A 12,982-nucleotide genomic window follows, 5' to 3' on the forward strand; every position below is an offset into this window, starting at 1 on the left:
TCTCTCAGCCTTTGGTGACCCGAAGCCTCCTCCCGCACAGACAGTTTCTCAGAGGGTGCATCTTTCGAGATCTCACTGCTCTGCGCTGACCTTCCAGTGAGCCTCCTCAAATGAACAATGTCAGATTCCCTTTTTGTGTTTGTAAACACGGGTGGTTTCGCTGACCCCTCTTACAGGTTTGATTACAGAAAAACACATTTCCAAGGGCCTGGACTCAAGTTTGTTTCCTAGGTTGACTTTTGAAGGGCTTTCTCTGGCCTCCTCTTAACCCCATGACCCCTCCCTGCCCCCAGCCTGGCTTTGCTGTTAATGTTCTCGTAAAGGCACTACTTTCTCTTGGGCCAAAACCAGTGAACTTTGCTCCTTCTTCATTCCTTCTGACCATCGGCTACATGGGACTCTTGCCCAGGCTGCTCCTGCTTTTTCAAATTCTGTTTATTTCCATTGGTTTCTATGAGTTTCATTATACCAGCATTCCCACTCACCATTCATCTGCTTCCATCACTTTACTCTCTTCCCTTTTCCCCCAACTACTGGCAACTCCCAAGGATCAGTTTCTGACCCTCTTTTTCCTTCCTTCCTCTCTCTTTCCTTAAATTGTTCACTCCCTTTCACGATGTCAACAGTCATTTCTAAGGTTGTGACTCTTAAATAATCTAACCCCAGACCTAAGTCCTCACCAGATCCACAGTGCCCTTTCCCTAACAACCTCTGAAATTGCTGCCCTGATTTCTGACTCCTCCCCTCGAGCCAAGCTCATTTTCCTGCCCCAAACAGGATTTCCTGTTTCCCACCAGCTTCCCCAATTTTCTTCTCTGTCGTGATACCATCGGTCCCAGTACCAGTGTTAAAATTTATTGTCCCTCCTGAGTCTTTTTCATTTCCCACGTTCACTGTCAAGACCAGCAGATTTTTCACTGTGGCGCCTCCTAATATCCCTTCCTCCTCTCCTCATGTACCAACCTGATCATTTCTCCCAACCCATCCTTAGTCTTCATTTTCTTTCCTAGTCATACCAGCCACCTGACTGTCCTACAAAGGTGCTGCAGTTACTCCCGAAAGCATTTCCTCGTATCCCCCACATCCAGAATGTCCTTTCCATCTCTCTCTACCTCCCCAATGACAGATTCTTTAAAGGTCATTGAAAAGCTAACTTCCTTCATGTAGCTATTTTGTTTCCAACCTTTAGGCCTTTGCACATATTGTTCTCTTCAGCCAATACGTTTTCCAGACCTCCAGGCCCCATTCATTTTGGAGACATTTGTTGAGTATCCCTCAGGGAGAAGACACTGTACTATGCAGTAAGGACACGCGAATGAAGGCGACCTGGCACACTCGTGGAGGGCATTCAGCTCAAGACTCCTCTCTACCGAGATGGTTTTTATGACTCCCACAGATTGAACTATCAGCTCACTCATCTGTGGGTCTGAGTACTGTCTCATAACCTACTCCTTAGATTTTTGTATTCCTTCTGCTTAAATTAGAGAATGACTATCTCCTTTCTGGTATCACATTCACTGCATGGTAGTTCTTTGTTTAGGTGAGTCTGTCTTTTCCTGGAATCTGAGTCTTTTGAACAATAAGCTCCCATTGTTGTCTCTTTAACATTCATCACAGTCTCAGGTACAGTGTAGATACTCAGTAACTATTTGAACAGGGAGGGAAATAAATAAATGAATGGACTAGGGGGTGGATGGACAGAAAAAATTGATATGAGAATAGACAGATGGACAAATGGATAGATAGTTAGATAGACCAATCAGTGGAAGAAAAAATGAGATGGATGGATGGATGGATGGATGGATACTTGGACAAAGGGACAGAGAGCTGAATAGATGGAGAAATAAATAAATGAAAGAACGGACAGGTGGACAGCTGAATGAATAGCTGAATAGATGGATGGGATAAATAAATAAATGGATAGATATATGAATATATGAATGGATAGATGGATGGATGATTTTTAAAAAAGAAGCCCTTGCCATTAAGAGAGACTTTGGTAGTTATCTTCCCACCCACTGTAAGAAATAACCTTGAGAGTTAAGCCAGCCTTCAAAAACAGTAAACTTAAATTTATCTATAATTATTAGGAAAGTAGGTTATGGTTAACTGACTAGCCATATTCAAGAGCAGGCTAGTATATACCTCATGCATGGATTGCCAATTCTCTAAAAATTGAAATTAATAGAATGCATTTCAAACAAAAGCTATACTGAACAATGTACCTCCTTGGTGACTCCGAAAGCCTTAGGAGTGTTAGTGTTTCAAGAACCCCAGTGAGAATCACTGAGGGGTACACAGGCTGACAAAACCCATTCAAATGCCTTAAAGTAAGAATTTTTCACTTAAATGAAGTATGTAATGTTAAACACCCATGCATTCCCATGCAGACCACTTCTCCATGAGATGATTTGGGTTTCTAACATGTATTTGACAATATGCAGAAGCTGCCCTGCATTCATATCCTAAAATAGGGTGTTGGGCCAACTTGCAGAAAATTTGTCCCTCAGATGCCTCGCTGATAAATGAATGGTTCAGGCAGATTTGTCAAGTGTGTCAAACGGTACCTGAAAAACTTGGGTCACAGGGAGGTGAACACGATCACATCTGTGAAGCCAAGTTCACATGCAATGTCCTGCTACAAGAGATGAAGCCACTGAGAGTTAGAAAACGGTCCAGTTTTAACCTTAATCTCTAGTTCCATGGCACCAGATGGGAGCACTGGTCTTGCCTTGCCTTAGATAAAAATTCTTTCCTTTCTCCCTCATTTTTTTCCCTCCTTCCTTTACTTTATCTCTCCCTTCCCTTCATTTCTTGGTTTTCTTTATCCCTTCTCCACTTCATTTCTTTCCAATTTACTTTCTCTACTGCTGCTTTAGAATTTCACACTTCAAAGCATTTAATATATATTACAGACTTACAGTTTGTATTATAAATCCTATGTGTTTTGTTTGTTTATTTTAATCCTCACTTGAGGATGTGTTTATTGATCTTAGAGAGGAAGAGGGAGAAAGAGAGACATCAATGTGAGAGAGAAACATGAATCATTGCCTCAGGTGAACACCCCGACCAGGGATCGAACTCACTGTCTGGCTATGTGACCTGACTGGGGTTCGAACCCGGCCAGGGCTTTGTGTTTTATTTACCGGGGGAAACCATGCTTTATTTGACTCAGTGTCTTTAGGAGCTACAGGATTCAATAAATATTTGGTAAATAAACAGTTCGATGTAGGACTTCCACTGTCTTAGTACTATTAACACCATGTTACAGTTATTTATTTCTCTAAATGCATGTGAGAATCTTGTGTGTGATGGAAGAAAATAATGTCAGTGTTTTTCAGACAAGGACACTGTGGTTCAGGGACATTAGGAGCCCGTCCTTAGTTTCCATAGCAGTAAATGACGGACTAAAATACAGACCCTTGGGATTTTACCCCAGTTCGCTGCCCACATGTAGGTGTACGTGTAAACCCTGTGGTGTAAACCCACTCCTTGAACAGATCCTGTCAGTTAGCTGTCGCTATGTAACAGGCCACCTCAAAGTTCAGTGGCTTGAAACAATAAGCATTTTTAAAGATTTTATTTATTTATTTTTAGAGGGAAAAAGAGAGGGAGAGAAACATCAGTGTTGCCTCTCTCATGCCCCCCACTGGGGACTCAAGCATGTGCCCTGACTGGGAATCAAACTAGCAACCCTTTGGTTCACAGGCCGGCACTCCATCCACTGGGCCACACCAGCCAGGGCAGCATTTTTTATTTTTCACAAAACCAGGGACCAGCGAGGTTTACTGGGCTGTCTTCATGAGTCTCTCTGGTTAGCTGCAGATTGCTGAGGCAAATCTGCAGATCTTGCCTGCGTGTTCTCCTGGGTTCAGGGATACCCTGGCTCTCAGTTGATCTAGAATGATCTCGGCTGGGCTCACTGGGCTGTCCTCCTGGTCTGTCATTCCGCAGCAGGCTGGGTCAGGCTTGTTCACACACAGTGGTAAGGTTCTCAGGGGGATAAGCAGAAGAGCACAAAAGCTCTTGAGTTCCACACTTGGAAATGGTACAACATCACTACCACTGCATTCTAGCTGTGAAAGTGAGTCCGAGGCCTTCTGGTTACAAGGAGTGCTGGCCTCGTACCCACATACGGATGGGAGGAGCTGTAAAGCCACAATGCACAGAGCTGCACGGAGGAAGACCAGGAGGATCAGGGCCAGCGCTGCAGCTGAGCCACCACGCAAGCACGGTCCCCATTTCCCGGCGTGCCGCTCCGGTCCCTCCAGATCTGCAGGGTTTCCCAGGGCTGTACTCCCCACGGGGAATGACAGAGGCTGCTTAGCAGAAAATTTCCAAGCTAAGGGAAGTACCTCATTTCTATTTTAAATAGCATGGTAAGAGGAAAAAAATGTATAAGAATGTCAAGAAGAACTATAGTTCATTTTCTTTTTTTTCTATTTTTTTTTTCAAATGGGGACACTCCAGAGGGAGGTGGCCAAGGGCACACAGCCCGGACCCTGGACACACTGGAGCCTGTTCTTTTTTTTTTTTTTAATCTTTAGAGGGGAAGAGAAGGAGAGAGGGAGGGAAACATCAATGTATGGTTGCCTCTCATGCATCCCCTGCTGGGAACTGGCCTGCAACCCAGGCATGTGCCCTGACTGGGAATCAAACCGCGATCCTTTGGTTCACAGGCCTGTGCTCAATCCGCTGAGCTATACCAGCCAGGGTTATATAGTTCATTTTCTGAACATTAATTGGGTTTAGATGAAAGGAGGTGGGGAAAAGTTTGGCTATTAGAATCATCATGACAGAGATTGTTGTCAAATATTGGAAGGCCCACAACTTGCTGGGAAGAGTACACATTACCCAGCACAGGGCACAGGTCCGTCTGGAGCAGTCCGCTGCTGTGAAGTCTGTTTCTGTCATCCCCTCCTTCAGATACAGATTTCAAAAGGCTTCCCATGCCTACTGCCTGAAAGAAATATAAACGCGTGTGCCTGTGTCTCTGCTCCATCATTTTACCCCAGATATATGGGTCCTTATTCTAAGACTATTGATTCCTGAATATGAGACTGCCTGTACTTTTACAAAGAAGTTAAAAAGACGCCACAAAACAGTCTTCCTGATGCACGAGGGCAGGTTGAACTTTGGCAGAGAGAACTCCAGCTTGACATAAGAAAGAATGTCCTGCCCTTGAACATGGCTTATGGATGTCAATCCCTGAACTCTTCTTTTCTAAACCGGAGGCTTTTAAACACCAGGCATGTTGGTCAGGTGCGAGGCTACTCCTGGTCGAAGAAGAGGCCCAGCCTCAGTGTCTTTCATTTCCAATTTTGGGGTTCCATCAGTAAAGACCTTCATCACAGCTCTGGTCTTGTTGGATGGCTCTACCAAGACACAAAGCCAAGGACACAGGCACCCCACCGTGGAGGGGATTGAAGGAAAGCCACCACTGAGGTGGCTCATTGCGGCTGGGGGCTGTGTAAAGAAATCCTGCCGATTTCGAGGGAAGGCAGCCCCCTAGGCAGCTTGAAGTTCCTCGGCCACCCCTTGCCAAGCTCCTGCTTTGTTTTGACACATCAGGCAGGAATGTTTAATTTTCCCTCATCTCTGGAGTTGAACTTATGCTGTTTCCTTTAATTCAAACAAGGCTCCTGTCCAAAGAAAGGGATTTGTCTCTTATAACAGAGCCTCTGAACTCCAAATCTCTCGTCTTGCAAGGATGACAACCACAGTGAACCTGCCCCAAAACAAACACGGCCCTGGCAGGGCTGCCCGCACCAGCCAGACAATGGAGGAAAAAAGCCTTGGGAACTGTAGGACCAAGGGGACCCTGTCCACTCGAGAGGAGGTGAAACCTCCATGTCTAAAAGCAGCCGGTGAGGGGAAACTATGTTGGAAAATGTTTTGAAAGTCGTATTATAGTATAATACACCACTTTAAGTAGAAAGAAGTACTTGGTATTTGTATATTCTGGTATATCAGCCATTTTCTCTAAGTGCTTTGAATAACTTTAGAGGCTGAGCTATGTTGGTAGGTCCTTGTTGAACTCTCCGGATGCCTCCTCCAGACTGTTTGCCCCAAGACTTACATACTGATAGGCGGTAAAAATTCTAACTAGGCTCTGGGCCCAGCCGCTGTCACCGTGGATGCTAGACCATCCCTTCCACTTGGCACTGGTGGGGGCCGTCACATGGTGCGGCCACGCTGCAGGTGTGGAGCAGTTCTCCGGGGGTGCTGTTTAACAGACCCTCGTGGGGCCCCTGCCCTCAGCCTGTTCCCAAAGGCATGTGACTTGTCGGTGACAGAGAAAACGTAGCAGGAACCTTGTTTACTCACCTCCTTTCTCTGTGTGTTTGTTCAAATATCTACCAGCATTTACATGGCAAGTATGGTATTGGGAGAGACCCAGTTTCCACCTTCAAGGAGATGCCGATCTTGGAGTATGAACTCCCCCTAACCCTACCCAACTCTACAGTGGGGACTACTGTGTTCAATGCTCAAGGCCAACTCCCAAATCCTGAAATTATGGGAACAGGATACCTCTCTCCATCACGGGCCTACCTGGCTTCAAATCCTCCAGTAGTTCATATGCATCATTAATTTAGACAATGACTTTTGAACTCAGATGAAAGTATTTTTGTGTTTTTCTTTGAAGCATACCTGCATTTCAGTGACGGGTTTTCTTCCATGCATGGCAGCTAGGTGGCCCTAATCCCCAACTCTGGCCCATGATTCTTGCAGTTAGCGAGGAGGTTAGGAATCAAGATGAACAAATTCCAGACCTTGATATTCAGGCAAGAATAAATAGACCATTATGTTTTCTTTGCTAAGCTGCAAATGGAAAATTTTATGGACAAAAGCACTATCGATTGTTTCTTTTTTTTTTCTTTCTTTCCTCCCTCCCTCCCTTCCTTCCTTGTCCATGAAGAAGTTTTCAGTAGTGTCGTTTTCATCTCTTCCTGAATCCAAGTGAAATCCCCACCTTTTGCATGTTTCCTGCATTTTTATTGTGTGCGTGGAAATCAATATTCCAGATACATGCACAAGCGCACACATTAAAATGAACATGACTTCACTTATTTCCATGATTAGACATTCAAATCAAAGTGCTGGGGTGTCTGTTTTCATATTCATAGGTCGAGATCCGTACATCAGAGGTATTTGTATAAGTGACACTTTTATGACATTCATTTCATTTGCAATATGATAGTGGATCGTAAATACGTTACTTTTATGCCACCAAATCTGATTTGTAGCACTCAGCTCTCACGAGGAGAATACTTGATATTTTATGGAGCACCTTGCATCCGAGAAGCGCTTTGCCTACATCGGCCGGCTTCCTCCAGGTGTGTAAATCACGCTCACGTCCCTTTGGATGCCCCGCCTGCTTTGTCCACCTCCTGGCTCCTCCTGTAGTTTGTAGAATGGGGTGTGAGTCCCCCAGTGATGAGACCTTCAGTGTCTGGAAGAAAGAGGCTCAGGTGACCTCTGTGTGGTCACACAGAGGTCCTGACAGCTGACAGAAATCCCACGTTCAGTCACCCGCTCATCTTGTCCTTCACAAAACTGCGTCTGAGCCCCCATTGTGTGCCCGGCCCTGTATTAACCCTGGGGACACAGAGACTAGTGAAATACAGCCCTCGCCTTCCAGATACCCACTGGTGAGGAGGGGAGGGCCCTGAGGAACAGCATTTGCCCCCCCATGAGGTGACACTATGTGCCCCTTTCCTGCCTCCCATGCGCTGCCAAACCCCTGTCTTCAGGGCTCTGTTTTAGGACTGTCGTTATTCTGGTGTGACTTTTGGGTTAGCTGAACAGGAGGGCCATTGGCAGGACCCTGGAGAGGAGGGGGTCCTGCACTGAGAGCCCCCCGCGCTCACACACGAGCCTTCAGGCCGTAGCCTCCCCTCACACGCCCAGACTTCATCCATGTAGAGGGACACAGCAGCATCTCTACACTACACGCTGCATGCCCCCTGCCTCCCTCCCTGTCTCCCCTTTGCTGACTGTGTTCTTTGTGTTCTCCCCACTGTAAACCACGCCACCCTCCCCTGGGTTCCAGACCTTCGGGGAGTGGTCCAGGCAGGTGGGGAAGACTGCATCTAGGGCTGGGCTACCTCACACTGTCCGTACCCACTCGTTCTAGATCTCGAAATGTTCTGAGCCGAAGAACAGGGTCATTTCAGAGTCCCGGGGAAGATGGTCATTTCAGAGTCCTGGGGAAGATGGTCATTTCAGAGTCCTGGGGAAGATGGTCATTTCAGAGTCCTGGGGAAGATGGTCATTTCAGAGTCCCGGGGCAGATGTTCATCTGGGAGGTTTTGTTTTCTTCTCAAACATCCTCTTCCCTCCAAATGAGTCCGAGTGAGGAAAGAACTTGTCAGGTGTGTAAACCCGGACATGTTAGCCTCCCTGAAGGTCAGTTTCTTTATCTGTAAAATGGGTTTCAAATTGCCTACCTGATAAGAGGGTTAAGTGCGTTACTGGGGACAGCTCCTATACATGCTCAAGACACTCAAGAAACGTGGGTTTTTTCTTCCCGGCTGCCCTGCCTCCTGGTCAGGTGCGAGCAGCTTATATGGACACTAGGGTTTTTAAGTACCATTCATTTCCCCTTTTTTCTCTCTCCCTCCCTCTGTCCCTCCCTCTCCATTACTCTCTTTCCTTTCCCATTTTCTCCTTTCCCATGCCTGCCTTCAATTCTGCCTTCAACTGTAGCTCCAAGCAGGGCCTTGGATCTTCTCAGTGTAAACCAAGGAACCAAGGGAACTGCCAGTTCTCAGGTCACCGGAGCTCTCCAGAGGCAGCCCAGGACCAGCCCTCTCAGGGCGGATCGGATTGTGCCCTGGGTCATATTGCAGCACGGACTCCCAGCTCCCGTGGCAGCGCACATAGCCAGGCAGCTCCCCGGAGCGGAGCGCGGCGCACGGGCTAGTCTTACCTGTTGGCCTCCCTGGGTTTCAGTTTCCTTCCCTGGGAGATCCAGGCTGGAGGCCAGAGCTCCGAGTTACACTCAGATTTGAAGTCATCTGAGAGGCCTGTGCTGTGAGAGGAAGCACCAACGTCTACATCCCCAGGGTTCAAGGCCCTGGCTCTGCCCCTCACTGAGCTGGGCGGGGCCTGCTGAGCCCAAGACACTCGCCTGCTAAGGGTATGGGGGCCAGACAAGATGTGGATGCATAAGTGAATGAATGAATGAATGAATGGTTTTCCAGGCCAGAGGTTCAAAATGCATAGATTATTATTTTTAAATAACTTTATAGATAGTAAGATGTATGATTAATATGAAAATTTCAGAAGCAGAAAAGCACAGAGATACAAAAACCATAATCCCATTACTTTTAAGGTGAATTTCTTTTAACGTACCAGTTAGCGAATTCAGAAAACTAAAAAGCAAAATATCAAGACAGAAAGCTTAGCCTGGCCAGCATGGCCCAGTTGGGGGGGGCATCATCCACAACTGGAAGGTTGTGGATTCGATTTCTGACCAGAGCACATAAGTAGGTTACAGGTTCAACCCTGGGACCGAGCGCCTTCAATACCTGGTCCAGCTGCGTACGGGAGGCAACCAGTTGATGTTTTTCTCTCACACCAATATTTCTCTTTCTCCCTTCCTCTCTTGCTTCCTCTTTCTCTCTAAAAAACAATGAAAAAATGTCCACAGATGAGAAAAAAGTACCAAAAACCAAAATCAAAAAGCTTAGTTTGAAATTACCAATTATGATGCCACCAGGGCTTGTCTGGGGACATATTCCCCAGGCCATTTGGTTCCTTGGCAGTGCCTCGCAGGCTGTCTGCCCTGGAGCTGAGGGGACCATGCTTAGGAAAATTCTATCTGAAGGACCGTCCACACAGAAAGTTCTTCCTAAACGAATAGAGACTGTCAGCCTGCTGGGGCAGCAGGTGCTCACACAGGAAGACAAATGTCGCTCTCTGCCCAGCCCTCCTGGCCGCCAACCTCTTTCCCTAGATGTTGACAGCCCCTTTTCCTGCCGTTCCTGTTTTCAGTGTCACATGAATCCAAAGCACTGGCAAACACGGGCCCAGACCTCAGTGACCCCTGATTTGCCTTCTCTCTCGTTTCCAGCTGTCAGGAATGACAGAAACAAGAAAAAGAAGGAGCCTTCCAAGCAGGAATGCACAGAGAGCTATGAAATGACAGCTGAGCTGGATGATCTCACAGAGAAGATCCGAAAAGCGCACCAGGAAACCTTCCCCTCGCTCTGCCAGCTGGGTAAATACACCACGGTAAGGGACACCCCCACCACCACCACCCCAGGCAGCTGGGAGGGTGGGCACCGCACACACACATACACACACTCCGTCCTGGGCCTGGAGGGGACATGCGCCCAAACTCGGCCCGGGACGTGCCCGTCGGCTCAGGCACTGCTCAGTGGCCACCTTCCTCCTGCAGGTAGTAAGTAGCCTTTGCAGTCTCTGAGCAGGCTGATGTTCTCTCCAGTTCAGTCAGGTGTGTGTGCATTCACCCAAGAAACACGAACTGAACACGTACCTTATGCCAGGCTGTGTGGGAGGTGCTGGCGGCGTGAACCATTAAGATAAGGCTGCTGTCTGGAGGGACTTAAGGTCTGGTGAAGAAGACAAGTGAAGCCAGTGAGTTGTGACTTGGGTCATGTCAGACACCTGTACAGAGCCCACTGGGAACCCAGAGGGGAAAGGGATCGATCTTTTAAAAACACTGATCCAACTGTAAGATGCACCCAAGATCACTGGGGCTCTCCCCTGGGCCAGGGTCTGGCTTCTGGGAGGGTTTGTTTATAGCCTCAAAGCCAAGGTCTGGAAAAGCACAAAATCGGTTTGGCCCTTCCCCAGCCAGGTGGGTGGGTGGGCCCCCTTTGCTGCCAGTACACTGCTAGGAATGGCTTTCACTGAGGTTAGACATAGAGAAGAGGGAGGGAGAGAAAGTGGGATCGAAGTGTGTTTCCTGGTCTGGGGTGAGACGGTAGAGACATCAGGAGGTAGTTTAAATTTTTGAAGTGTTTTTTGCATATGTTATATTCCCGGATGTGTATTCCTGATGTGCGGCATGCAGTAAATACTTGTTGAGCGAATGAATGAATGAATGTGTGCAACTAGAAAGTTCTGATCTCTTTAAGTGGCTTATGTTGCTTGCCTAGATGCTAGTAAACATACCTTTTTAGAAAATGCAAATATTGCAGCATTTACTGGTTTGGTGGCCGAGAAAAGAACAGTATGAAAGGTCACAAACCTAAAAAGATGCAATAGTGTTGCCAGACAGAAAAAAAGAATGGGGAGAGCCACAGTTGTGAAGTGAGTCTCGGGACACACGCAGTCATGCGTTTGGGTGTGAGTGCCGCACTTTTATCTGTAGGACAGGAATGGGGGCCAGGAGCAGGCCCAGAGGGTTGGCCGTGGAAATTGTTGCTAAAACACGCCAGGGCAGCTTCTCAGGTGAGCAGGAGGCTGCACAGCGGGTGGTAGAAGCGCCTGAAGGGCTGGACTTACGCCTGCTGGCCAAAGCAAAAGCAGGGGGAGAACCCAGAGCAGGGCTCCCCGACCCACAATGTGCTTACGAAGCGCCTGGCATTCCTTTCCAGTGCGGGTTCTGATTCAGCAGGTCTGGGTGGCGCATTTCTAACAAGCTCCCAGGTGGTGCTGGTGCTGCTACTATACAGACCACACTCTGCATAGCAAAGGCCATGAACCCACTTGGAGGAGCAAGACCGAGAACCACCTTCTGGGACCCACCCAGACCCTTGGTGTCAGGGAGGAGGGGAGACTCTGGTGTGCCCTGCTCTTTAATCAGTGATGCTGTTGACCTACCTGCCAGGCCGAGGGAGGTGCTGGACTCAGCGGAGAAGCCCTTATGGAGCCTTGGGGTGTGGGTGCTGCAGTTTTATCTGTAGGACAGGAAGGGGGGCCAGGAGCAGTGTCCTGGACACTGGGGAGCAGTGTCCTAGCGCAAAGCATACAAAGAGCAGGACAAGGCTGGACACCGTACGGGCGCTTTCACGTCAATTCAGGATGTAAGCAGGCCTGTGAACCAGGAGGTGGTGGAGAGTGATGCCATCTGTCAAGACCAAGGACGCTGGGATCAGATGAATGGGGTTTAAACCGGCTCCGTCACTGATCAGGCATGTGACTGTGCCCAAGCTACTTAACTTCCCTCAGCCTCGTTTTCCCCATCTGTAAAGTGGGGATCATAGAGAATGGTTAGGAAGATGAAATGAAACCATTCATGAAAAGCTTCTCTGACGGGACCTGGACATAGCTACACAGCAGTGATGTGACCACACATGCACTTGCTGGGTGTGAACTGGTCTCAGGCCAGGTGCCCCTCATCACTGCAGTGAAGTTGATTAACAACCGGCGGAAGGAGCATCTTATTTATTCCCTTCAGAAGTATTCATCGATCCCATACTATGTTCCAAGCACTGTACTGGGTTAAGTATCAAGACCTAAGAACTTCCCTGACCCAAGAACTAGGGAAACTGAGGCAGGGCCACAGGAATGGCCACAAGGAGAAGAGCAGAGAGAACAGGTGCTTGGGATGGATGGGGTCATGTTAAGTTGAGAGCATGTGGGAAACAAGAATGGGAAACCTTTGCAGAGTCCGGAATGCTGACTGAAAAATTTGTATTTTGGTCTGTAAATAATGGAGAGAAATGGACAGTTTATTGCCAGGAGTCTTTATTACACTTATCATCATTATTACTACAGCTAGTGCTTATTGAGCCTTTACTATGTGCCAGGGACCAGGCTAAGTAGCTTAACTATATTCATTCTCTTCTCACTCCTTGGGAGGTCTCTCTGAGGTGTGCACTGTTGCTCTTGTAGGACAGATGAGTAAGCTGAGGCTGAATATTATTTTTCCCAGATTAGGAATGAGGACACTGCAGGTGGAAGGGCTAAATAACTCTCCCCATGTCTGCAGTCCACATGTGGGACTTGTACAGTCTGACTGTGGGGACAGCCCCCTGAACAGCCACACCACTCCCAGAATGCCTCA

General features: G+C 47.7%; 1 protein-coding gene across 3 annotated transcripts in view; it reads left to right on the plus strand.

The window, feature by feature from the left end:
• The window catches only part of RARB (retinoic acid receptor beta), a 156,473-nt gene that overhangs the window by 120,432 nt on the left and 23,059 nt on the right, over positions 1 to 12,982 (plus strand). For all 3 annotated transcript variants that reach the window (XM_037144005.2, XM_037144008.2, XM_037144007.2), the window contains exon 4: positions 10,079 to 10,239. In XM_037144005.2, the coding sequence (XP_036999900.1) occupies positions 10,079 to 10,239 (161 nt within the window). The remainder of the gene's footprint in view (positions 1 to 10,078; positions 10,240 to 12,982) is intronic.

The sequence above is a fragment of the Artibeus jamaicensis genome, unplaced genomic scaffold, assembly GCF_021234435.1.
Source record: "Artibeus jamaicensis isolate MK-2021 breed Jamaican fruit bat unplaced genomic scaffold, CSHL_Jam_final contig_519, whole genome shotgun sequence".
NCBI classification, from domain to species: Eukaryota; Metazoa; Chordata; class Mammalia; order Chiroptera; family Phyllostomidae; genus Artibeus; species Artibeus jamaicensis.